At 43.4% G+C, this 26,750-nt stretch overlaps 1 protein-coding gene across 2 annotated transcripts in view; it reads left to right on the forward strand.

Moving 5' to 3' along the window:
• The window catches only part of CDC40 (cell division cycle 40), a 65,217-nt gene that overhangs the window by 24,994 nt on the left and 13,473 nt on the right, over positions 1 to 26,750 (forward strand). The window contains exons 3-11 of one of the 2 annotated variants that reach the window (XM_040428870.1): positions 5,543 to 5,603; positions 5,946 to 6,075; positions 10,420 to 10,503; positions 10,760 to 10,899; positions 10,991 to 11,087; positions 12,797 to 12,936; positions 17,000 to 17,074; positions 17,345 to 17,390; positions 24,456 to 24,557. In XM_040428870.1, the coding sequence (XP_040284804.1) occupies positions 5,543 to 5,603; positions 5,946 to 6,075; positions 10,420 to 10,503; positions 10,760 to 10,899; positions 10,991 to 11,087; positions 12,797 to 12,936; positions 17,000 to 17,074; positions 17,345 to 17,390; positions 24,456 to 24,557 (875 nt within the window). The remainder of the gene's footprint in view (positions 1 to 5,542; positions 5,604 to 5,945; positions 6,076 to 10,419; positions 10,504 to 10,759; positions 10,900 to 10,990; positions 11,088 to 12,796; positions 12,937 to 16,999; positions 17,075 to 17,344; positions 17,391 to 24,455; positions 24,558 to 26,750) is intronic. The other variant, XM_040428869.1, reaches the window with a different exon arrangement.

Consider the following 26,750-nt stretch of genomic DNA (forward strand, 5'->3'; position numbering starts at 1 on the left):
GAGGTGAAGAGTTTTTATTTTATTCAGGTACCTTTCTCTTTTAAGGAGTGGGGGTTGTCTTTCTTCCATTCCTTCCCCTCTGCCCTCCTGCGGCGGCTAAATCTGGGCAGAGAAAAATACAGGAGTTGATTCTCGTCCCTGTGAGTGGGGGCCTGTTCTCACTCCTTGCCGCATGGTCTTCCTTCCCTTTAGTGAGAAAGCATACCAGAGGAAAAGAGCTGGACACTGCACGCCGATCAAAGGCGTGAGCCGCAGTCGGCGCTCTGTTCCCGGCGTTTCCGGAGGGAGTGGAGCCAGGGAGCAGGGACACGCTTGTCACGTAAGACGCCGCTCTTGGAGTAGAAAAGCAGGCGATTCGGTCCACTTCTCTCTCCACTGATTCCTGCTCCTGGAGAAGCTACAGCATGTCTGTTCAGAGCAGAAGGCAGATGCCATTTTGAGGAAATGCTGGGAGGCCTCCATGTTTGGGGTGAAGACCAACATAGCGGCAACTTCTGTGGCTAGGGCCATGAATTTTTGGCTCAACGAATTAGGAAACCATATAAAAAACAAAACTCCTAGAGAGGAAATCTTAAACTCCATCCCACTTCTTAGGTCTGCCACAGCTTTTCTGGCGGATGCTTTCGCAGAATTGGTCAGATTCGCGGCTAAAGATGCGGCTCTCAAATCTGGCCAAAGAGCGCTATGGATGAAATCCTGGGGAGGTGACAGGACCTCCAAAGCAAAATTGTGCTTAATTGAATTTTCAGGAGAAATACGTATTTAGCCCTGTACTAGATGCAATCTTAGAGAAAGCGGCCGGCAAGAAAAAGGGGTTCCCAGAGGAGAATAAAAATAAACATTTTTGTCCCTTTTTAGTTCACAGCCCAAATCCTACAGGGTAAAGGGAAAAACGGGACGTTGGAGCTATCAGAAACGGGACAGAGGGGTAGGTTTTCTCCTTAATCCCCAGAACAAACAAAATTAAAAACAATGACGCCAGGGTAGGAGGAAGGTTAAGGAAATTTCTGACCCAGTGGGAAGCAGTAACCCAAAATCCCTGGGCTTTAGACATCGTGAAATATGGTTACAAGATAGAATTTTCCTCAACCCCCTCCAAGAAGATTTCAAATCACGTCCCACAGTCAGAGCGTTTTATAAAAAAAATTGGCAAGGGGTTCTGGATTAAAAAAAATCGGGAGTAGTGATAGAAGTACCCGAATCGGAAATAGGAAAAGGCTTCTATTTAAAATTATTCCTAGTCCAAAAACCCGACGGCTCTTTCCGTACTATTCTAAACCTGAAGGGTCTAAACAAATCAATAACTTTCAGGAAATTCAGAATAGAATCAATTTCGTCAATCATCCCCCTAATCAAAAAGGGAGCCTATATGACATCTGTCGACCTAAAAGATGCCTACTACCACGTTCCTATCCATGCAAAGTGGCAAAAATATCTCATTCTCAATTCATCGCTCTACCATTCGGTATATCGGCAGCCCCAAGGGTCTTCACAAAACTGGTCATAGAGATATCTCCCCTCAGACCAGAAGGGCTAAAAAAAATTCCTTACTAAAGGCTACTTTCACACTTGCGTTCGGAGCGGATCTGTCTGGTGTCTGCACAGATGGATCCGCTCCTATAATGCAAACGATGGGATCTGTTCAGAACGGATCCGTCTGCATTATCTTTCAGAAAAAATTCTAAGTGTGAAAGTTAGTCAGGCGGATCCGTCCAGACTTTGCATTGAAAGTCAATGGGGGACGGATCCGTTTGAAATTGCACCATATTGTATCAACTTCAAACGGATCAGTCCCCATTGACTTACATTGTAAGTCTGGATGGATCCGTTTGGTTCCGCACGGCCAGGCGGACACCCGAACGCTGCAAGCTGCGTTCGGGTGTCCGCCTGCTGAGCGGAACGGAGGTCAAACGGTGCCAGACTGAGGCATTCTGAGCGGATCCGCATCCACTCAGAATGCATTGGGGCTGTACGGATCCGTTTGGGGCTGCTTGTGAGAGCCTTCAAACGGAACTCACAAGCGGAACCCCGAATGCTAGTGTGAAAGTAGCCTAAGACGATTTCCTTATAGTAGGGAACTCAGAATTGGAAACGACCAGACAGACTGTATACATGCTACAAAAAGTCTCAGGATTGGGCTGGTTGATAAATGTAAAAAAAATCTTGCCTAATCAGGTCATCAAAAAGGAAGTTCTTAGAGGTAATGCTAGATTCAGTATCCCAGCAATCATCCCTCCCACAGGAAAAGATGGAGTCCTTCAGGGAGGAAATAAAGAACTTCCAGTCTCAGAAACAGTGCTCTCTCAGAGGAGCCATGAGCATCCTGGGACTGATGACATCATGCATTATAGCAGTAGCATGGAGTCAGGCTCACACCAAAATGGCACAATCCTGGATTCTAAGCATTTGGGACAAAAAGCAATCCTCCCTAGACAAAAAAATAAGCATCCCTTAAAGTTAGATTTAAACTAGTGGAATGAAAGGACGAATCTATCAAAAGGAGTAGCCTGGCTAAGGCTTCGTTCACACAGTCAGTGTTCGGTCAGTGATTTCCATCAGTGATTTTGAGCCAAAACCAGGTGCGGCTCTAAACACAGAACAGGTGCAGATCTTTCCCTTATACTTTATATCTGCGGAGGCTCCAATCCTGATTTTGGCTCACAATCACTGATGAAAAACACTGACCGAACACTGATGTGTGAATGAGGCATAACAGTGCCAGAAATACAGATTATGACTGATGCAAGCGGTTCCAGATGGGGAGCAAAAGTGGCCTCAACAAGCTGGCAGGGAAAGTGGTCAGACGAAGTAAGAAACAGATCCTCAAACTACAGAGCGCTATGAGCGGTCTGGGAAACCCTAAAAGTATCTCAAGTCATGTTACGCAAAAAAACAGCTAAAAATATTTTTGGACAATACCATGATCGTCACCTATTTAAAACATCAAGGAGGCACAAGATGTCCGAGCTTGAGACTGCTAGCGGAAAGAATATATTTTTTGGGCAGAAAAGGATGTCTTTTCCATTACAGCAATCCATCTCAAGGGATCAGAAAACATAGAGGCAGATTAGCTGAGCAGAAGAACATTAGACTCGAGGGAATGGTCATTAAACCTCGGAATCTTTCAGAAGATTTCCGAAAAATGGGGTTTGCCGCAAATAGACCTGTTCGCCTCAAAGACCAATGCAGAAGTAAGAAACTTTTGTTCTTTGAATCCTAGAGAAAAGCCGTGGGCAGTAGACTCCTTTTCATTAAAATGGACATGGGACCTAGCATAAGCTTTTCCTCCATGGACTCTAATCCCTCGAGTCCTGCAGAAAATACTAACGGACCCAGTAACGGTAATATTAATAGCTCCCTACTGGCCCAAAAGAAGCTGGTTTTCCATCTTAAAGGAATTAGCTCTGAAGGAACTTTTGAAAATACCATTACAAAGGGACATTCTGTCACAGGACCCAATTCTTCATCAGAATCCCAGTCTCCAAGCTGTCAGCCTGGATCCTGAGAGCGAGGTCTTGAGAAGCAAGGGGATCTCGGACAAAGTTTATTAATACTTTGAAGGCTAATAGGAAAAAGGTTACCTCAGCTATCTACCTTAAAATCTGGAAAAGGTACTGTAGTTGGTCGGGGAAAGTTTTCCCGGATATGTCATCCCCATGTATCCAAAAAATCTTAGGCCTCTTTCACACGGGCTTTGCGGAAAAAGGTGCGGGTGCGTTGCGGGAACATGAGCGATTTTTCCGTGCGAGTGCAAAACATTGTAATGCGTTTTGCACTCGTGTGAGAAAAATCGCGCATGTTTGGTACCCAAACCCGGACTTCACAGAAGTTTGGGATTGGGATCGTGTTCTGTAGATTGCTATTATTTTCCCTTATAACCATGTTATGAGGGAAAATAATACATTCTGAATACAGAATGCATAGTAAAATAGCGCTGGAGGGGTTGAAAAAAAATAAAAAAATTATTTAACTCGCCTTAATCCACTTGCTCGCGCAGCCCGGCATCTCTTCTGTCTTCATCTTAGCTGTGTGCAGGAACAGGACCTGTGGTGACGTCACTCCGGTCATCACATGGTCCGTCACATGATCTTTTACCATGGTGATGGATCATGTGATGACCGGAGTGACATCACCACAGGTCCTTTTCCTGCACACAGCTAAGATGAAGACAGAAGAGATGCCGGGCTGTGCGATCAAGTGGATTAAGGTGAGTTAAAAAAAAAATTAACCCCTCCAGCGCTATTTTACTATGCATTCTGTATTCAGAATGCTATTATTTTCCCTTATAACCATGTTATAAGGGAAAATAATAATGATCGGGTCACAATCCCGATTGTCTCCTAGCAACCCGATTGTCTCCTAGCACTTGCTTGCGGATGCTTGCGATTTTCACGCAACCCCATTCATTTCTATGGGGCCTGCGTTACGTGAACATGCTTGCGATTTTCACGCAACGCACAAGTTCGTGTGCACAGCCCCATAGAAATGAATGAGTCAGGATTCAGTGCGGGTGCAATGCGTTCAACTCACGCATCGCATCCGTGCGGAATACTCGCCCGTGTGAAAGGGGCCTTAGATTTTCTTCAGAGGGGGATAGATCTTGGTCTTAGACCAAGTACACTAAGGCCTCTTTCACATGAGCGTGTCCGGATGCGTTGCGGCAAACCCGCGCGAGAAGGTACCCAATTGCAGTCAGTTTTGACGGCGATTGCGTTCCGTTTTTATCGCGCGGGTGCAATGCGTTTTGCACGCGCGAGATAAAAAACTGAATGTGGTACCCAGACCCGAACTTCTTCACAGAAGTTCAGGTTTGGGTTCAAGGTTGTGTAGATTGTATTATTTCCCCTTATACCATGGTAATAAGGGAAAATAATAGCATTCTGAATACAGAATGCATAGTACAATAAGGCTGGAGGGGTTTAAAAAAATAAAAAATAATTTAACTCTCCTTAATCCACTTGTTCGCGCAGCCGGCATTAGCTGGTTTCCAAAGCTTCCATAGGTCGTTGGATAAAAACCACTATATCCTGCTGTTACTCTCTAATGGGTCTTACAAGTCCTTCTAACATTAGAGACCATTCCACCAGGGCAATGGCTTCTTCTTTGGCGGAAAAAGCTGGTGTATCTTGACAAGATTTGTAGGGCCGCTACTTGGTCAAGTATAAATACGTTCATAAAGCATTATCGTATAAATGTCTTCTTCTACAGATCTGACTTTTGGCCCAAAAGTCCTACAAGCAGTAAACCCCCCCCCCCTCCTACCGTTTAATCTGTTAGTACTCATGTGTAGCCGTCATGGTGGATTAAATGGAAAACTGTAATTAGACTTACTGGTAATTCTGTTTCCTTGAATCCACCATGACGGCTTGTATATTCCCTCCTTTAATTGTTCATATATAGAGTATGAAGAAATACTCGAAGGAAAAAAATAAGTAAAAAAATATATATAATTATTTATATATTATATCTATTTCATGCACCCACTTGGGTAATTTCAGAGTGGGTGGGGGCTTTTAAACTCTGTGTGTTCCTGCCCCTACAGAGGTCAAGGGGTCAATCTCATGTGTAGCCATCATGGTGGATTGAAGGAAACAGAATTACCGGTAAGTGTAATTACGTTTTTTTGGTACAGTATTAAGATGACTGGATTATGGACCTAACAGAATGTCAGCCGGAAAGGAACTGGGCTGATGAAAGGTCTTAAATCTTGTACGTGTTTGTGCCGTATTATTTGCCTCATTATATTAAAGTCCCAGAGTTCAGGTTTGTGTGTCTCAAATATAGGTGGACAGTTGGCATGTAGACCTAAAAATACTGTTCCTTTTCAAACTCTGTGTGCTGAGCTACAGGGCAATGACCGAAAGTTTTACTATCAACAGGTTTGTGGTGTAAAAGGTTTTATTGGAATTTGTGTGCAGAGAATGAATTTTGTTATATAATTTCAGCTTGGACCCAACAATCCATTTAAAAGCCAGCAGATGGCTGCTCCAAGGAACATGCTTTCAGGATTTGCAGAACCGACGCACATAAATGACTTCATGTTTGAACAGCAGAGAAGAACATTTGCAACATATGGTAAGAGATAAGAGAATTTTAGAAACCCTTTGTGGATTTTGGTGAGAAACAAACTTTCTAAAATGCTTACCTTCAACATGTCATTTATCTGTTCAGTATGCATGCTTCCGCATTTGCATTGTAGCTTTTGTTTGTCAGATCATTCACACACTGTCTGACAGACTCAGTTGACTTAAATGAGGTCCATCGGGTTTTACTTTGTGTCGTCATATTAACGTAAAAAATTATTCTGTTTCTGTCCAATCTGATGGAATCAGTGATGCATATGTAAACAGCCTTAAATAGTTAATGCCACAAAATCAACTTATTCCCTATCCTTTCATCGGACCCCCATTGATTACTAGAAAGGAAGGGAGTCCTGTGCACTGTATGGTTGGTACGCCCAGTCAAGCATATACGCTCCCTCTCTATTCTTTCTCTATTGGACTGCTGGAGATTACAGAGTGCTCAACTCTGTTTTGATGTGAGTGAGTTGAACCCCTGTTCTCATGGTCATATGTGTCCCAGAAGTCAGACCCCCATGGATCCAGATGCTCATCCCCTATGTTATGGATAGAAGATAAGATAATATCCTGGCACAATGGTTATCCAAAATCTAAAAGATTCTCCCCTAATGGCCGGGTCCCTCGTATACATTATACTTACCTGCTCCCTGGTACCCGCGTTGCTCCGGATCCCTGCACTGCCGCCACTGCATCTCCATGTTGTGCCAATCAAAATATCCGGGGGAGGATGGGGGCTTGGGGTTGCAGCCAATAGCAGGCCGCAATGGGGACGAGCCTCCCTGACTGCTATAGAGGCTTGTCTCCGTTATGGCCTGCTATTGGCTTCTCCCCTCTGTTGCCATATGTTTTGATCCGCGCAATGAGGAGATGCAACAGTAGTCACGCAGGGATCCGGAGCGACACAGGTGCTGGGGAGCAGGTAAGTATAATGTATATGAGGGGCCCGGGCATTGACTGGGTTATGGACCTTACAGAACGTCAGCTGGCAAGGAGCTGGGCTGCTTTATTCCATCATCAGTTGTACAGGGCTTAAAATGAAATCCTGTACGTGTTTGTGCTGTATAATTTTGCTCATTATATTAAAGTCCCTGATTTGAGGTTTGTGTGACAGTGGGCATGTAGACCTAAAAATAAAGCACACTACACATGCGCTGTGTGTTCTTCATTCATCACTATGGGAGTTCTGAAAATAGCCAAGTGAGTGCACTCAACTGTGCTCGCAAGTCCCATCGCCATGAAATGGAGTGTGCGCCTCATCATTCACCACTATGAAACTGCTGGAAGTAGCCAAGCTGGTGCTCAGCTACTTTTGAAACTCCCATAGTGCTGAACAGAGGGTGGCTGTGCACACGTGACCTGCTCTGTGTTCGCTTTGGGGCCCCCGCTCTGGTGGAGGGCCCATCTCTAGGAACCGCTTTGATGGCATATCTTATAGATACAGCATTTTCTCCTTTCAAGAACATTTTCTTTTTAGTTCTCAGTCAATATAGCCGTATGAGGGCTTTTTTTCCCCTGGGACAGGTTTGGACAAATTGTATTTTTAATGGTACCGTTTAACCGCTTGCCGCCACGCTAACGCCGAAAGGCGTCATTGCGGCGGCTCCTCCAGGCTACGCTAACGCCAATAGGCGTCATCTCGCGTGATCCGAGATTTCCTGTGAACGCGCGCACACAGGCACGGAAGGTAAGAGAGTTGATCTCCAGCCTGCCAGCGGCGATCGTTCGCTGGCAGGCTGGAGATGTGGTTTTTTTAACCCCTAACAGGTATATTAGACGCTGTTTTGATAACAGCGTCTAATATACCTGCTACCTGGTCCTCTGGTGGTCCCCTTTGTTTGGATCGACCACCAGAGGACACAGGTAGCTCAGTAAAGTAGCACCAGGCACCACTACACTACACCCCCCCCCCCCCCCCCGTCACTTATTAACCCCTTATTAGCCCCTGATCACCCCATATAGACTCCCTGATCACCCCCCTGTCATTGATTACCCCCCTGTCATTGATCACACCGCTGTAAAGCTCCATTCAGACATCCGCATGATTTTTACGGATCCACTGATAGATGGATCGGATCCGCAAAACGCATACGGACGTCTGAATGGAGCCTTACAGGGGCGTGATCAATGACTGTGGTGATCACCCCATATAGACTCCCTCATCACCCCCCTGTCATTGATTACCCCCCTGTCATTGATCACCCCCCCTGTCAGGCTGCATTCAGATGTCCGTATGATTTTTACGGATCCACGGATACATGGATCGGATCCGCAAAACACATACGGACATCTGAATGGAGCCTTATAGGGGGGTGATCAATGACAGGGGGGTGATCACCCCATATAGACTCCCTGATCACCCCCCCTGTCATTGATCACCCCCCTGTCAGGCTCCATTCAGACATTTTTTTGGCCCAAGTTAGCGGAAATTATTATTTTTTTCTTACAAAGTCTCATATTCCACTAACTTGTGTCAAAAAATTAAATCTCACATGAACTCACCATCCCCCTCACGGAATCCAAATGCGTAAAATTTTTTAGACATTTATATTCCAGACTTCTTCTCACGCTTTAGGGCCCCTAGAATGCCAGGGCAGTATAAATACCCCACATGTGACCCCATTTCGGAAAGAAGACACCCCCAGGTATTCCGTGAGGGGCATATTGAGTCCATGAAAGATTGAAACTTTTGTCCCAAGTTAGCGGAAAGGGAGACTTTGTGAGAAAAAAATAAAAAATATCAATTTCCGCTAACTTGTGCCAAAAAAAAAAAATTCTATGAACTCGCCATGCCCCTCATTGAATACCTTGGGGTGTCTTCTTTCCAAAATGGGGTCACATGTGGGGTATTTATACTGCCCTGGTATCCAAATGTCTAAAAATGCCCTCCTAAAAGGAATTTGGGCACCTTTGCGCATCTAGGCTGCAAAAAAAGTGTCACACATCTGGTATCGCCGTACTCAGGAGAAGTTGGGGAATGTGTTTTGGGGTGTCATTTTACATATACCCATGCTGGGTGAGAGAAATATCTTGGCAAAAGACAACTTTTACCATTTTTTTTTATACAAAGTTGTCTTTTGCCAAGATATTTCTCTCACCCAGCATGGGTATATGTAAAATGACACCCCAAAACACATTCCCCAACTCCTCCTGAATACGGAGATACCACATGTGTGACACTTTTTTGCAGCCTAGGTGGGCAAAGGGGCCCACATTCCAAAGAGCACCTTTTGGATTTCACCAGCCATTTTTTACAGAATTTGATTTCAAACTCCTTACCACACATTTGGGCCCCTAGAATGCCAGGGCAGTATAACTACCCCACAAGTGACCCCATTTTGGAAAGAAGACATCCCAAGGTATTCGCTGATGGGCATAGTGAGTTCATGAAAGCTTTTATTTTTTGTCAGAAGTTAGTGGAATATGAGACTTTGTAAGAAAAAAAAAAAAATCATCATTTTCCGCTAACTTGTGACAAAAAATAAAAAGTTCTATGAACTCACTATGCCCATCAGCGAATACCTTAGGGTGTCTACTTTCCGAAATGGGGTCATTTGTGGGGTGTTTTAACTGTCTGGGCATTGTAGAACCTCAGGAAACATGACAGGTGCTCAGAAAGTCAGAGCTGCTTCAAAAAGCGGAAATTCACATTTTTGTACCATAGTTTGTAAACGCTATAACTTTTACCCAAACATTTTTTTTTTTATCAAAAACATGTAGAACAATAAATTTAGAGCAAAATTTATATATGGATCTCGTTTTTTTTGCAAAATTATACAACTGAAAGTGAAAAATGACATTTTTTTGCAAAAAAATCGTTAAATTTCGATTAATAACAAAAAAAGTAAAAATGTCAGCAGCAATGAAATACCACCAAATGAAAGCTCTATTAGTGAGAAGAAAAGGAGGTAAAATTCATTTGAGTGGTAAGTTGCATGACCGAGCAATAAACCGCTAAAGTTGTGGAGTGCCGATTTGTAAAAAAGGGCCTGGTCTTTAGGGGGGTATAAACCTGTGGTCCTTAAGTGGTTAATGTGCCATATAATGTAATGACAAACCTCTCAAAATTATATATGGAGTAGTGTGAAAATGCTGTGCAGCGAGGAGGATGTGGGGACCACATTCTAGAGATTGGTTGGGGTCACAGTGATCTTACATTTATCCCTGATCCTGTGGATAGGTGATAAATGTTATTTGTGGGAAAACTTTCAGTGAAAAAGTGTTCATCACTATATATTGGCAGGTTACTCCAGTGTTCTCAGTGAATGTAATACACATTAATACAGTTTTGATCTTTACATAATTATCTTGAAAATTTACACGTCACCCTTTTCTGTTCCAGGCTATGCCCTAGATCCTTCAGTAGATGTTCAGCAAACATCCACTAAATATATTGGCTCAGTTGATGATGCTGAAAAGAATCAAGGTAAGAATGTAGCTTGTAGCATTGTGTTTGACCAACTCCACATTATCAACACATTTATTGACCTCTTCGGTTTTTATAAGTTTACCTCCATCGTAAAATAAAAAAAATCGCCATGTGAAATGTTGTCTCCTTGTTTGCTTAGCAGGTTTCTCAAAATCATTGTCAGAAAGCACCAGTATTTCATCTATCCTCATCGGCGTTGTTCCAGGCCTATTTTCTTGTCCTACTCCCAGCATTGTTTATGTTGCTCCTTTAGGTTTAACGGTGTTTGAAACTGGTCAGAAAAAAAGTGAAAAGCGGAGAAAAGTGAAAGGAAATGATGCATCTGATATAGATGGTTTCCTGGGTCCATGGGCAAAATATATTGATGAGAAAGATGTCGCCAAACCGTCTGAGGTGACTATTCAGACTACATGCAATTTGAAGGTATGTCTTAAAAGCAAGTATTAAAATCAATTTCTCACATATACGGTCTTATTTATTTCAGGAACAGCAGAAGGAGCTTGATGAAATAACCGCAAAGAGGCAGAAGAGAGGCAAGCAGGAGGATGATAAGCCTGCAGACGAGAAGACCATTTTGCACGGTATCCCGTTTAGAAACATTACATTCATAATTGTCTGTTTTTGTCTGAAGCATATTTAAATAGGACTTTTATTAGAACTCTGCGTCAATGCTATTCCTCAATTTCTCTTCCTATCAATTACTTAAAGAGGACCTTTCATGGGTCCAGACATTCTGAAATAACTATGCTATGTAGGGCATAGTGCAGGGATGTAATATTGCTTACTAGTTTGTCTGGGCACCCCTCCGTTCGCCCGCTGTGCCCCCTGCAGTTTTCCCGGCTGGTATGCTAATGAATAGCATCGGTACAGGGAGGAGGAGACTGCCCTGTTTCTCCCTGCGTCTCCTTCTCCCTGGCTGTAGCGCTGTCCAATCACAGCAGAGTGCGTCACAGCCAGGGAGAAGGGGAGTTTTTTTTTTTTCTCTCTCTCCCTGGCTGTGACACTCTGCTGTGATTGCACCGTTGTACAGCCAGGGAGAAGGAGACGCTCTTTGAGAAACAGGGAAGTCTCCTCCTCCCTGTACCGATGCTATTCATTAGCATACCAGCCGGGAAAACTGCAGGGGGGCACAGCGGGCGAACGGAGGGGTGCCCAGATAAACGTGTAAGCAATATTAGATCCCTACACAGTGCCCTACATATCCTGCTAGTTATTTCATAATGTCTGGACCCATGAAAGGTCCTCTTTAATAAACCGACAACTGCGTAGTACCATTTGCGGGTGTGTCCCTACAGTGTTTAGTGAGTGCTGCCAGTGGCAGAATGTGTATGGAAATGCATCTTTGACAAGGCAACTGGTAACACCCAGTCTTTCGTCTCTTCATAAAATTTGAGGACTAACTGGATGGCACAACCGAGTTACTGTATCTATTGTCAGGAGTGATGAATGGTTGGTCCTCTGTAAACATTACAAGCAAAAACAATCTAGTATAGTAAAATAAAGTTGGGGAAAACTGTCTTAATTAAAGGGAACCTGTCACCGGGATTTTGGGTATAGAGCTGAGGACATGGGTTGCTAGATGGCCGCTAGCACATCCACAATACCCAGTCCCCATAGCTCTGTGTGCTTTTATTGTGTAAAAAAAACAAAACGATTTGATACATATGCAAATTAACCTGAGATGTGTCCTGTACGTGAGATGAGTCAGGGACAGGACTCATCTCAGGTTCATTTGCATATGTATCAAATCGGTTTTTGTACACAATAAAAGCACACAGAGCTATGGGGACTGGGTATTGCGGATGGGCTAGCGGCCATCGAGCAACCCATGTCCTCAGCTCTATACCCAAAATCCAGGTGACCGGTTCCCTTTAACTAAAACACTGAGGCATTTTACTTGAGTAAGGATATACTTTAGAGTTTGCTATTCCCCAGCATTTCAGAGAGCTTGTAACATTATCAGAACTAATCAGCTTCTTACATGTTTTATGTAGTCTTTTAATGTTTACTTGAGACAAAGAAAAGAACTAACTTTAGTTTCAAGTCTTTAAAATGCAATTGTGATGAGACTGAGACAGCCACCCAAATGTAGCAGACATGCGTCCTGACATTATTCGTAGCATTCCTAGTAAGGCATCAAGAAAAGCTTGTTTCACTGCATACCCTCACTGCACCATGATGGTCTTTGCAGTTAAGTAAATGAAAACCTGAGGCTTATAGAATGCCATAAATACTCATCCTATGTTCAAGCCATTCTATAAAGTATTTTTTTTTTCTTTTTTCTTTCTAGTTAAGGAGATGTATGACTACCAAGGCAGATCGTATTTGCACATTCCTCAAGATGTTGATGTTAACCTGCGGTCTACTGAACTGCCTGAGAAATGTTATCTTCCCAAGAAACAAATTCATGTTTGGTCCGGACATACAAAGGTAATATTATTGCAGATATGTTAAAGTGCATCTGTATCCTTTTAACAGTGGACTTCTGTGTAAGAGAGGCAGGAAATCATGAATGTGATCATGAGAATGCAAGTCCACCGTCAAACTGACATGAAATCTTATGGCAACAGAAATGATCTCAGCACACTTCTACGCCTAAAAAACATAGTGTAACACAGTAAAATGTAAATGAGACGTAAGAAATATTAATCATCTCAATGGGGCTGGTGCTTAGGCCTCCGCCTTAAACATTTAAAGGGTTTGTCCGAGTTGTGTGAAAACTCTGACAACCCCTGCAAACTGCCTAAAATAACAAATGAATGGATACTCGCCTGTTTTCTCCTCTGCTACCTCCTGCACTGCACTCTAGTCCTCTTTTCACTTTGTTTTTCTGGCTGCAGCGGTGGTTTTCTGTGCACACAGGTCACTGCTGCAGCCAGTCGTTGGCCTCAGCAGTGCGGTACTGTGCATGGCTGAGGCCAATTATTGGCCGCAGCTGTGACCTGTGCACAAAATGTCACCACTGCAGCCGAGAGTATGACGTCAGCAGTAGGAGGACCGCAACGCTCGAAGAAATGGAAGCAAACAGCTGAGTATCTATCTATTAATTTGATATTTTAGGACATTTACATGGGTTGCCTGAGTTTTTATATAACTTGGGCAACCCCTTTTTATTGGTTAGTTTTCTCTGTACTTATATGTGTGAAGCAAAACACTTGTCCCAGAAGTTTTATACGTATTAAATAAAAAAACTAAGCTTACCATTAACACTTTACATAATATTTATTTTTGCGCTCCTTTCACTCAAAAAAAAAAACAACAGTTTTGAGTCTTTTCCCTTTTGGCATGCTAGTCAAATTAAGCAAGCCATAAAATGTATTTTCATTTTATCCATTTTCTAGGCCTTCTCTTTCAGTGTCTGAAAGGTTTGCTATCAGGCTAACCAGTAGGGAGTCGCTGCCCTAAAATAGAATAAATCCTGTTGAACTGCTGAGCTATTACAATTATCGCAGCAGTCCGCTGAGACATTGATGTGTTCCATTAAAAAGTTTAGCCTGTAATGTCTTGGATTCCCGTATGCTTGTTCTCTCTTTTTCTGACAACCAGTGAACATGACCAGCCCAAGTAAAAAAAAAAACAAGACATGTGTCATAGAGAAGGAAAATAGTAGTAAATAGGAAAATGGTGAATAAAAAATAATAATTTTCTACCTCTCTGTAAATCTACTGCATTTTATGAGCCTTTCTCTTGTTCAAAAGGGAAAATTAATACATAAGACACTTAGGGGCACATTTATTAAGACCGACGTTTTAGACTTAAGTCTCAATAAAGCCCTAAACTGGCGGTGGATCCGCCAAAGTTATGTAGAGGCGCAGGCCTCTCCATCACATCGGCGCATCCAGATCCAGTTCTAAATGTAAGATAGCTTCCAAGAGCTGTCTTACATTTAGACCTTTTTCTACGCCATCCCCTTCCCCGCCTGTGCAAAGCCCACAATTTTAGACCTGGAGTGAGTGGGGCGAAGTTGCAGATAGTGGCGCTACCTGCACTTTATGTTGACTAAATTGCAAAGGGTTCAATCCTATGCAAAATCTGCTATTCAATTTTTACTGTTTGCCCCCACTCCTTATCTTTGCCACGCCTCCAAAATAAACCCTAATTGTAGTATTCCTAGCCTGAATGCAAAGCAAATTACATCCTTGAATCATTCCGTATTGCAAATTTGCCTCTTGTTCAGACCAAAGAGTAAAGTCCACACAGTGCCCAGCCCACCGTATAGAAATGGCTAGAATATTGAACCATTTCGAAAAAGTTATGTAGTCACGTAGCAGTGCAAGATGGATAGATACAATAATCTAGGGGCAGACTGAGAACGTGACTCTTTCACACGAGTGATACAGATTGTCAGGATCTGTCCAGGGAAAAAAATCTTGGTTTTGCACGCAGAAGAATAACCATCTACAGTCAGGTCCATAAATATTGGAACATCTACACAATTCTAACATTTTTGGCTCTATACACCACCACAATGGATTTGAAATGAAACAAACAAGATGTGCTTTAACTGCAGACTGTCAGCTTTAATTTGAGGGTATTTACATCCAAATCAGGTGAACGGTGTAGGAATTACAACAGTTTGCATATGTGCCTCACACTTGTTAAGGGACCAAAAGTAATGGGACATAATAATAATCATAAATCTAACTTTCACTTTTAATACCTGGTTGCAAATCCTTTGCAGTCAATTACAGCCTGAAGCCTGGAACGCATAGACATCACCAGACGCTGGGTTTCATCCCTGGTGATGCTCTGCCAGGCCTCTACTGCAACTGTCTTCAGTTCCTGCTTGTTCTTGGGGCATTTTCCCTTCAGTTTTGTCTTCAGCAAGTGAAATGCATGCTCAATCGGATTCAGGTCAGGTGATTGACTTGGCCATTGCATAACATTCCACTTCTTTCCCTTAAAAAACTCTTTGGTTGCTTTTGCAGTATGCTTTGGGTCATTGTCCATCTGCACTGTGAAGCGCCATCCAATGAGTTCTGAAGCAGGTGGCTGAATATGAGCAGATAATATTGCCCGAAACACTTCAGAATTCATCCTGCTGCTTTTGTCAGCAGTCACATCAATTAATACATGAGAACCAGTTCCATTGACAGCCATACATGCCCACGCCATGACACTACCACCACTATGCTTCACTGGTGAGGTGGTATGCTTAGGATCATGAGCAGTTCCTTTCCTTCTCCATACTCTTCTCTTCCCATCACTCTGGTACAAGTTAATCTTGGTCTCATCTGTCCATAGGATGTTGTTCCAGAACTGTGTAGGCTTTTTTAGATGTCGTTTGGCAAACTCTAATCTGGCCTTCCTGTTTTTGAGGCTCACCAATGGTTTACATCTTGTGGTGAACACTCTGTATTCACTCTGGTGAAGTCTTCTCTTGATTGTTGACTTTGACACACATACACCTACCTCCTGGAGAGTGTTCTTGATCTGGCCAACTGTTGTGAAGGGCGTTTTCTAATCTTTACCAGGGAAAGAATTCTTCGGTCATCCACCACAGTTTTCCGTGGTCTTCCGGGTCTTTTGTCTTTTGGTGTTGCCGAGCTCGCCGATGCGTTCCTTCTTTTTAAGAATGTTCCAAACAGTTGTTTTCGCCACGCCTAATGGGTTTGTTGTGTTTTTTCAGCCTAATGATGGCTTGCTTCACTGATAGTGACAGCTCTTTGGATCTCATCTTGAGAGTTGACAGAAACAGATTCCAAAATGCAAATATCACACTTGAAATGAACTCTGGGTCTTTTATCTGCTCATCGTAATTGGGATAATGAGGGAATAACACACACTTGGCCATGGAACAGCTGAGAAGCCAATCGTCCCATTACTTTTGGTCCATTAACAAGTGGGAGGCACATATGCAAACAGTTGTAATTGCTACACCGTTCACCTGATTTGGATGTAAATACCCTCAAATTAAAGCTGACAGTCTGCAGTTAATGCACATCTTGTTCGTTTCATTTCAAATCCATTGTGGTGGTGTATAGAGCCAAAAATGTTAGAATTGTGTCGATGTCCCAGTATTTTTGGACCTGACTGTACATCTCCTAGCAACCATCAGTGAAAAACACATTGCACTCGGATTCCTTCTGTTTTTCAAGCAAGCCCCATTTACTTCTATGGAGCCAGGGCTGCGTGAAAAACGCACAGTATAGGACATGCTGCAATTTTTCCTGAACACAAAGGTGATGTGTGAATAACACATTAAAATGAATGGATCAAGATTCACTTGGGGTTAGGAAACCAAGAGCGGCAGTAAAGAGGTATTTGGAGAGCATGTGCCACCCCGGGTCTATAGACTATACCACTGTGTTTAGCACTACATTGTATCATTAAAGTTTGGACCGATCTGTGAAATGTTACAGTAGGTGTGACATATTTTACATGTTTGTTTTTCCTTGAGTATGCAGCTCGAATAAAAAAAAATGAAACTTACCGTTAATTATAAAAATATTTCATGTTTCATTCAATCAGTTTTTTTTTTTTTTTTTTCCAGGGTGTCAGTGCTGTACGATTATTCCCTCTCTCTGGCCATTTGCTATTGTCTTCTTCCATGGATTGCAAGATTAAGGTTAGTAATGTTTCTCAGCTTCAAATAGGTTCCTTACATATTAGTCTTTAACATGTTAAGTGTCAACATGGGTGAGAGATTACCGGTTTACTGCTGATATGTCAACCTGTAGCCTGATGCTATATGTCTCCATTGTGCATGTATTAATTAGCCTGGCCTGGCATTGCATTTTAAGCATATCATTTTTTGAGGTGATATGTTGCAAGACATTACCAGTTTGAGGTATTATTGTCATTTTATACTTGTTTTGTGAATCTGTTCTTGTTACAGATTTGGGAAGTGTACAATGAACGAAGATGTTTACGGACATTTATAGGTATGGTATGAATCTAGTTAATAAACCGCTTTACTCCAGTAAAATCTGCCTTTAAAAAAGCAGGATAAGTGTCTGTTCTTCTAAGATTTATCAAAACAGGTGCAAAGGAATAGTGGCTCAGTTGCCCATAGCAATTAATCAGATTGGTCCTTTCATTTTCCAGAGGAGTGTTTGAAAAATGAAAGGTGGAATCTGATCGGTTGTTATGGATAACCAAGTCAGTTTTCCTTTTCACCTGTTTTGATAAATCTCCCCCAAATTATCTAGCCTTACTTGGGGCTTCTTATGTGTATCCAATATTAAAATGGCCATCCAGGCCCCCCAAAGGCTAGGGCTACATGGCGACTTGTAGTAGTGTGACAGAAGATCACAATTCCATGCTTCTACATTGTTCTTAACCCCTTAGGGACGCATGACGTATCGGTACGGCATGTTTCCCGAGTCCTTAAGGACCCATGACGTACCGGTACGTCATGTGTTGTTCCGATCACTGCCGTGCGGCTGGCAGTGATCGAAACCCGGTGCCTGCTCAAATCATTGAGCAGGCACCTCGGCTAAATCCACGGGGGGGTCCCGTGACCCCCCCATGTCCGCGATCGCAACAAACCGCAGGTCAATTCAGACCTGCGGTTTGTTGCGCTTTCTGCGGCGATCAGAAACTTTAGTGTTGCAAAAATATATTTATCACCCCCCCTGCACCTCTGAATGATTTTAGCCCGGTGGGAGGTGCAGGGAAGGGGTTGCGGGCGGTGGGGGCGTTGCGGGAGGCGGGCGGTGCGGCAGGCGGGATCGCGATCCCCCGCCCGCCTCCCATTGAATAATCATTGGTGTTCAGTGGGTATACCAGGGTGCCAGCACATTGCTGGCACCCTGGTATAAACGGCTGACATCGGTGATGCGATGTCAGCCGTTTAACCCTTTCCATACAGCGGTCCGTACGGACTGCTGTATGGAAAAGGTTAACAGCTCAGGGAGCTCCCTCCCTCTCCGATCGGGGGGCTGCAGTGCCTTTGCAGCCCCCCGATGGAGAGGGAGACAGCCCCCCCGAAGCCCCGTGCTCACCCTTCCCCGTCTGCGAAGTTCTGAGCAGACGGGGAAGGTTCCCATGGCAACAGGACGCCTGCTCAGGCGTCCTGCTGTCCATGGTGCTGAACAGATCTGTGCTAAAAGCATAGATCTGTTCAGTGTAAGTAAAATACAGTGCAGTACCCTATATAGAGTACAGTACTGTATTATACAGACATCAGACCCACTGGATCTTCAAGAACCAAGTGGGTCTGGGTAAAAAAAAGTGAAAAAAAGTAAAAATCAAAAAACACATTTATCACTGAATAAAAATGAAAAAAATAAAATTCCCTACACATGTTTGGTATCGCCGCGTCCGTAACGACCTGATCTATAAAACGGTCATGTTACTTTACCCGAACGGTCAACGCCATAAAAATAAAAAACTATGATGAAATTGAAATTTTGCCCACCTTACTTCCCAAAAAAAGGTAATAAAAGTGATCAAAAAAGTCGCATGTACGCCAAAATTGTAACAATCAAACCGTCATCTCATCCCGCAAAAAATGAGACCCTACTTAAGATAATCGCCCAAAAACTGAAAAAACTATGGCTCTTAGACTATGGAAACACTAAAACATGATTTTTTTTGGTTTCAAAAATGAAATCATTGTGTAGAACTTACATAAATTAAAAAAAAGTATACATATTAGGTATCGCCGCGTCCATATCGACCGCCTCTATAAAAAATATCACATGACCTAACCCCTCAGATGACCACCGTAAAAAAATAAAAATAAAAACGGTGTAAAAAAAGCAATTTTTTGTCATCTTACGTCACAAAAAGTGTAATAGCAAGCGATCAAAAAGTCATATGCACCCCAAAATAGTGCAAATCAAACCATCATCTCATCCCGCAAAAAATGAGACCCTACTTAACCACCTCCGGACCGCCTAACGCAGGATCGCGTTCCGGAGGTGGCAGCCCTGCGCAGAGTCACGCATATATGCGTCATCTCGCGATGGCCGAGATTTCCTGTGAACGCGCGCACACAGGCGCGCGCGCTCACAGGAACGGAAGGTAAGAGAGTTGATCTCCAGCCTGCCAGCGGCGATCGTTCGCTGGCAGGCTGGAGATGTGTTTTTTTTAACCCCTAACAGGTATATTAGACGCTGTTTTGATAACAGCGTCTAATATACCTGCTACCTGGTCCTCTGGTGGTCCCCTTTGTTTGGATCGACCACCAGAGGACACAGGTAGCTCAGTAAAGTAGCACCAAGCACCACTACACTACACTACACCCCCCCCCCCCCGTCACTTATTAACCCCTTATTAGCCCCTGATCACCCCTGATAACCCCATATAGACTCCCTGATCACCCCCCTGTCATTGATTACCCCCCTGTAAAGCTCCATTCAGATGTCCGCATGATTTTTACGGATGCACTGATAGATGGATCCGATCCGCAAAACGCATCCGGACGTCTGAATGAAGCCTTACAGGGGCATGATCAATGTCTGTGGTGATCACCCCCCTGTCATTGATTACCCCCCTGTAAAGCTCCATTCAGATGTCCGCATGATTTTTACGGATGCACTGATAGATGGATCCGATCCGCAAAACGCATCCGGACGTCTGAATGAAGCCTTACAGGGGCATGATCAATGACTGTGGTGATCACCCCATATAGACTCCCTGATCACCCCCCTGTAAAGCTCCATTCAGATGTCCGCATGATTTTTACGGATGCACTGATAGATGGATCCGATCCGCAAAACGCATCCGGACGTCTGAATGAAGCCTTACAGGGGCATGATCAATGTCTGTGGTGATCACCCCCCTGTCATTGATTACCCCCCTGTAAAGCTCCATTCAGATGTCCGCATGATTTTTACGGATGCACTGATAGATGGATCGGATCCGCAAAACGCATCCGGACGTCTGAATGAAGCCTTACAGGGGCATGATCAATGACTGTGGTGATCACCCCATATAGACTCCCTGATCACCCCCCTGTCATTGATTACCCCCCTGTAAAGCTCCATTCAGATGTCCGCATGATTTTTACGGATGCACTGATAGATGGATCCGATCCGCAAAACGCATCCGGACGTCTGAATGAAGCCTTACAGGGGCATGATCAATGACTGTGGTGATCACCCCATATAGACTCCCTGATCACCCCCCCTGTCATTGATCACCCCCCCTGTCATTGATCACCCCCCCCTGTCATTGATCACCCCCCCCTGTCATTGATCACCCCCCCTGTCATTGATCACCCCCCCTGTCATTGATCACCCCCCCCTGTCATTGATCACCCCCCCTGTCATTGATCACCCCCCCTGTCATTGATCACCCCCCCTGTCATTGATCACCCCCCCTGTCATTGATCACCCCCCCTGTCATTGATCACCCCCCCTGTCATTGATCACCCCCCCTGTCAGTCATTGATCACCCCCCCTGTCATTGATCACCCCCCCTGTCATTGATCACCCCTCTGTAAGGCTCCATTCAGACATTTTTTTGGCCCAAGTTAGCGGAATAATTTTTTTTTTTTCTTACAAAGTCTCATATTCCACTAACTTGTGTCAAAAAATAAAATCTCACATGAACTCACCATACCCCTCACGGAATCCAAATGCGTAAAAATTTTTAGACATTTATATTCCAGACTTCTTCTCACGCTTTAGGGCCCCTAGAATGCCAGGGCAGTATAAATACCCCACATGTGACCCCATTTTGGAAAGAAGACACCCCCAGGTATTCCGTGAGGGGCATATTGAGTCCATGAAAGATTGAAATTTTTGTCCCAAGTTAGCGGAACGGGAGACTTTGTGAGAAAAAAATTAAAAATATCAATTTCCGCTAACTTGTGCCAAAAAAAAAAAATTTCTATGAACTCGCCATGCCCCTCATTGAATACCTTGGGGTGTCTTATTTCCAAAATGGGGTCACATGTGGGGTATTTATACTGCCCTGGCATTCTAGGGGCCCCAAAGCGTGAGACGAAGTCTGGTATCCAAATGTCTAAAAATGCCCTCCTAAAAGGAATTTGGGCACCTTTGCGCATCTAGGCTGCAAAAAAGTGTCACACATCTGGTATCGCCGTACTCAGGAGAAGTTGGGGAATGTGTTTTGGGGTGTCATTTTACATATACCCATGCTGGGTGAGAGAAATATCTTGGTCAAATGCCAACTTTGTATAAAAAAAATGGGAAAAGTTGTCTTTTGCCAAGATATTTCTCTCACCCAGCAAGGGTATATGTAAAATGACACCCCAAAACACATTCCCCAACTTCTCCCGAGTATGGAGATACCACATGTGTGACACTTTTTTGCAGCCTAGGTGGGCAAAGGGGCCCATATTCCAAAGAGCACCTTTAGGATTTCACAGGTCATTTACCTACTTACCACACATTAGGGCCCCTGGAAAATGCCAGGGCAGTATAACTACCCCACAAGTGACCCCATTTTGGAAAGAAGACACCCCAAGGTATTCCGTGAGGGGCATGGCGAGTTCCTAGAATTTTTTATTTTTTGTCACAAGTTAGTGGAAAATGATGATTTTTTTTTTTTTTTTTTTTTCATACAAAGTCTCATATTCCACTAACTTGTGACAAAAAATAAAAACTTCCATGAACTCACTATGCCCATCAGCGAATACCTTGGGGTCTCTTCTTTCCAAAATGGGGTCACTTGTGGGGTAGTTATACTGCCCTGGCATTCTAGGGGCCCAAATGTGTGGTAAGGAGTTTGAAATCAAATTCTGTAAAAAATGACCTGTGAAATCCGAAAGGTGCTCTTTGGAATATGGGCCCCTTTGCCCACCTAGGCTGCAAAAAAGTGTCACACATCTGGTATCGCCGTACTCAGGAGAAGTTGGGGAATGTGTTTTGGGGTGTCATTTTACATATACCCATGCTGGGTGAGAGAAATATCTTGGCAAAAGACAACTTTTCCCATTTTTTTATACAAAGTTGGCATTTGACCAAGATATTTATCTCACCCAGCATGGGTATATGTAAAAAGACACCCCAAAACACATTCCCCACCTTCTCCTGAGTACGGAGATACCAGATGTGTGACACTTTTTTGCAGCCTAGGTGGGCAAAGGGGCCCATATTCCAAAGAGCACCTTTCGGATTTCACAGGTCATTTTTTACAGAATTTGATTTCAAACTCCTTAGAGCTGCTTCAAAAAGCGGAAATTCACATTTTTGTACCATAGTTTGTAAATGCTATAACTTTTACCCAAACCATTTTTTTTTTACCCAAACATTTTTTTTTTATCAAAGACATGTAGAACTATAAATTTAGAGCAAAATTTCTATATGGATCTCGTTTTTTTTGCAAAATTTTACAACTGAAAGTGAAAAATGTCATTTTTTTGCAAAAAAATCGTTAAATTTCGATTAATAACAAAAAAAGTAAAAATGTCAGCAGCAATGAAATACCACCAAATGAAAGCTCTATTAGTGAGAAGAAAAGGAGGTAAAATTCATTTGGGTGGTAAGTTGCATGACCGAGCAATAAACGGTGAAAGTAGTGTAGGTCAGAAGTGTAAAAAGTGGCCTGGTCTTTCAGGGTGTTTAAGCACTGGGGGCTGAAGTGGTTAAGATAATCGCCCAAAAACTGAAAAAACTATGGCTCTTAGACTATGGAGACACTAAAACTTTTTTTTTGTTTTAAAAATGAAATCATTGGGTAAAACTTACATAAATTAAAAAAATTGTATACATATTAGGTATCGCCGCGTCCGGGAAAACCTGCTCTATGAAATTACCACATGATCTAACCTGTCAGGTGAATTTTGTAAATAACAAAAAAAAAAAAACTGCCAAAAAAGCTATTTCTTGTTACCTTGCCGCACAAAAAGTGTAATATAGAGCAACCAAAAATCATATGTACCCTAAACTAGTACCAACAAAACTGCCACCCTATTCCGTAGTTTCTAAAATGGGGTCACTTTTATGGAGTTTCTACTCTAGGGATGCATCAGGGGGGCTTCAAATGGGACATGGTGTCAAAAAACCAGTCCAGTCCAGCAAAATCTGTCTTTCAAAAACCAAACGGCGCACCTTTCACTCTACGCCCCGCTGTGTGGCCGTACAGTAGTTTACGGCCACATATGGGGTGTTTCTGTAAACGGCAGAGTCAGGGCAATAAAGATACAGTCTTGTTTGGCTGTTAACCCTTGCTTTGTTAGTGGAAAAAATTGGTTAAAATGGAAAATTAGGCAAAAAAATGAAATTCTCAAATTTCATCCCCATTTGCCAATAACTCTTGTGCAACACCTAAAGGGTTAACGAAGTTTGTAAAATCAGTTTTGAATACCTTGAGGGGTGTAGTTTCTTAGATGGGGTCATTTTTGGGTGGTTTCTATTATGTAAGCCTCGCAAAGTGACTTCAGACCTGAACTGGTCCCTAAAAATTGAGTTTTTGTAAATTTCAGAAAAATTTCAAGATTTGCTTCTAAACTTCTAAGCCTTATAACATCCCCAAAAAATAAAATATCATTCCCAAAACAATTCAAACTTGAAGTAGACATATGGGGAATGTAAAGTCATCACAATTTTTGTGGGTATTACTATGTATTACAGAAGTAGAGAAACTGAAACTTTGAAATTTGCAAATTTTTCAATTTTTTGGGTAAATTAGGTATTTTGTGCAAAAAAAATAAAAAAATTTTGACTTCATTTTACCAGTGTCATGAAGTACAATATGTGACGAAAAAACAATCTCAGAACGGCCTGGATAAGTCAAAACGTTTTAAAGTTATCAGCACTTAAAGTGACACTGGTCAGATTTGCAAAAAATGGCCAAGTCCTTAAGGTTAAATAGGGCTGAGTCCTTAAGGGGTTAATGATACTGAAGTGGTCATGTTATGAACCAGAAGTTGCCACGACAGTGACATGACAGTTGGCAGAAACCAAAACCTGTCAGGTTTGTGCATGACTATATTCACTATCATTAGGTGTGACTGGCATGACACCGTGTAGCTTCAGAACATATGTGGCAATCACCTGAAAATTATCTTTTTTGTTCTTTTTGCTGTTAAGGTCACAGTAAAGCTGTTCGTGACATTTGTTTCAACAATGCTGGAACCCAGTTCCTAAGTGCAGCATATGACCGCTATCTCAAGCTGTGGGACTCTGAAACAGGTAATGGCTTAAAAGGGTTTCCCGTTGTGTTAAATTAGTCTAATTTGATACATAGTGTTGAATTAAGCATCTCCCCAAGTATTTTTGAAAATGAAATGTTCATTCCTCTCCATTGAGTTGGCACACAGGTCATCTTCCCACAAGGGGATTGTGGAAGACCAGTTGTACGTTGCAAGGCAATTTGGAGTGAAAAAATCGCTTGGGGCGATAAAAACTACTTTAGACATCTATAATATAGGAAAAATCAATGTTTGCCAGATAGGTGCCTGTAACATACTGGGTCTGTTGACTCCTTTGTTACTCCCTTAGACATCAATTAGCAATCAGCACTGTTTTGCTGCTAGTTTATACAGTAGAAGACACTGGTGCAAGGACAAGAAAAACCTGACTGAGCCTCCAAACTATCAATGTGTCTATCAATGTAACTATCATCACTAGCTAACAAGATAAGTTAACTTCTATGTCTAGTAGCAAAAAATGCATTACGGTAGGCCTGTGTTGGCGAACCTATGGCACACGTGCCAGAGAGGGCACGCAGAGCCTTCTCGTCGGCACGCGCGCCCCCTAGCCCAGAGGAGGATCGCTGTCCCGGACTCCAGTGGACTTGCATTAATGTGCGCCAAACACAGAGGGGAGGGACTGGCATCAGCGCTGCAAACACAGAGGGGAGTGAGAGGAGAGGGATTCGCATCACTGCGCGCCTCCTGCAATCAGGAAGCAGAGAGGGCGCAACATGTGATATGGGAGGGGCGGAGGCAGAACCAGAGGACCGAACGGAACATTGCAGGGGAGCTCACTACCCTTCAGTATTCCGTCAGTGACTGCTTGTGGGTTTCAGGTAGAAGCATAACGCTGGTTGGCTGAGCTTCTGCCAATCAGCGTTATGCTTCTTCCTCTGCTGTGTCAGTACAACATCATCTTGCTCTGTGAGTGGTGCAGCCTGGACCCATGAGCTGTTCCTGGGAGCAGAACAAGCAGTGAGAGAATCACATCTGCCCTGGTATAATTATTTTTTTATGTAAAAGTTCACACTGACTGAGGGGACTCAGGGAGCACCCCTGTTCCCCACTCATACACCTCCAGACTCCAGCCCAGTGTATGGGAGGTGGTAGAGGGGTCCTCCTCCCTAAGGGCGCATGCACACGACCAGTCTAAGGCTAGTTTCACGCTAGCGTCAGGACGGATCCGACAGCCTGTTGGATCCGTCCTGCCGCTAGTTCACGTGTGGCCCGAACTGCTGCTCATCCCCATTGACTATAATGGGGGCGGAGTTCCGGCAGCAGCGCTCGGCGAGAGGCTCTTGGACTAAAACTACGACATGTCCGACATTTAGTACGGCAGCCTCTCGCCAAGTGCTGCCGCTGGAACTCCGCCCCCATTATAGTCAATGGGGATGAGCAGCAGTCCGGGGCCACACGTGAACTAGCGGCAGGACGGATCCAACAGGGATCCATCCTGTCGCTAGTGTGAAACTAGCCTGAGTGGGCCATATGTCCTGGACTGGTATTGATCATGTGCAGGGGAGCACACAACATCATAAGATCTTATGATTGTGGGACATTAGTCCCGCCGGCAGCCCAACATGCACAGCATAACAGTAACCTATGATGTTGTGTGCTCCCCTGTACACAATCAATGCCAGTCCTGGATATCTGGTCCGCTTACGTTATTTTAATGAAAAAAACGGATCTCTGCCGGTCCCCAATTATAGCGAACAGGGCCAGGTGAACTTCCGGCAGTGCATGTGGTAGTTACGCATCCGGCAGGCTGTTCCCCCACGGAAAAGCCTGCCGGAGAAGGCTGCCGCTAGTGTGAAAGTAGCCTAAGTTGGGAAGTGTTCAAGTTACCATTATTTTTCCATTCTGAATAAAGAAAAAAAAAAAAAAAGAATGCTGTAAAAAAAAAAAATAAATCCTGTGCATCAGTTGCACATTTAGCATTTATTTGATCCATTTCTGTGTGATCCTTTAGGCCTCATGCACACGACAGTGAATAATGGCCGTGTGACTGCCATCTAAGTAACGTCCGTCACAAGGCCATTTTTAGCACCAATGAAAGTCTAAGGGGCTATTCACATGGCCGTTCTTTTAACAGCCAGTAAATAGCATCTGTCCAAAAATAGGACATGTCCTATTTTTGTCCGTTTCCACAGCCATGCGGACCCCACTAAAATCAATAAGACCGTTTCTAACA

The sequence above is a fragment of the Bufo bufo genome, chromosome 4 (assembly GCF_905171765.1).
Source record: "Bufo bufo chromosome 4, aBufBuf1.1, whole genome shotgun sequence".
Lineage (NCBI taxonomy): Eukaryota > Metazoa > Chordata > Amphibia > Anura > Bufonidae > Bufo > Bufo bufo.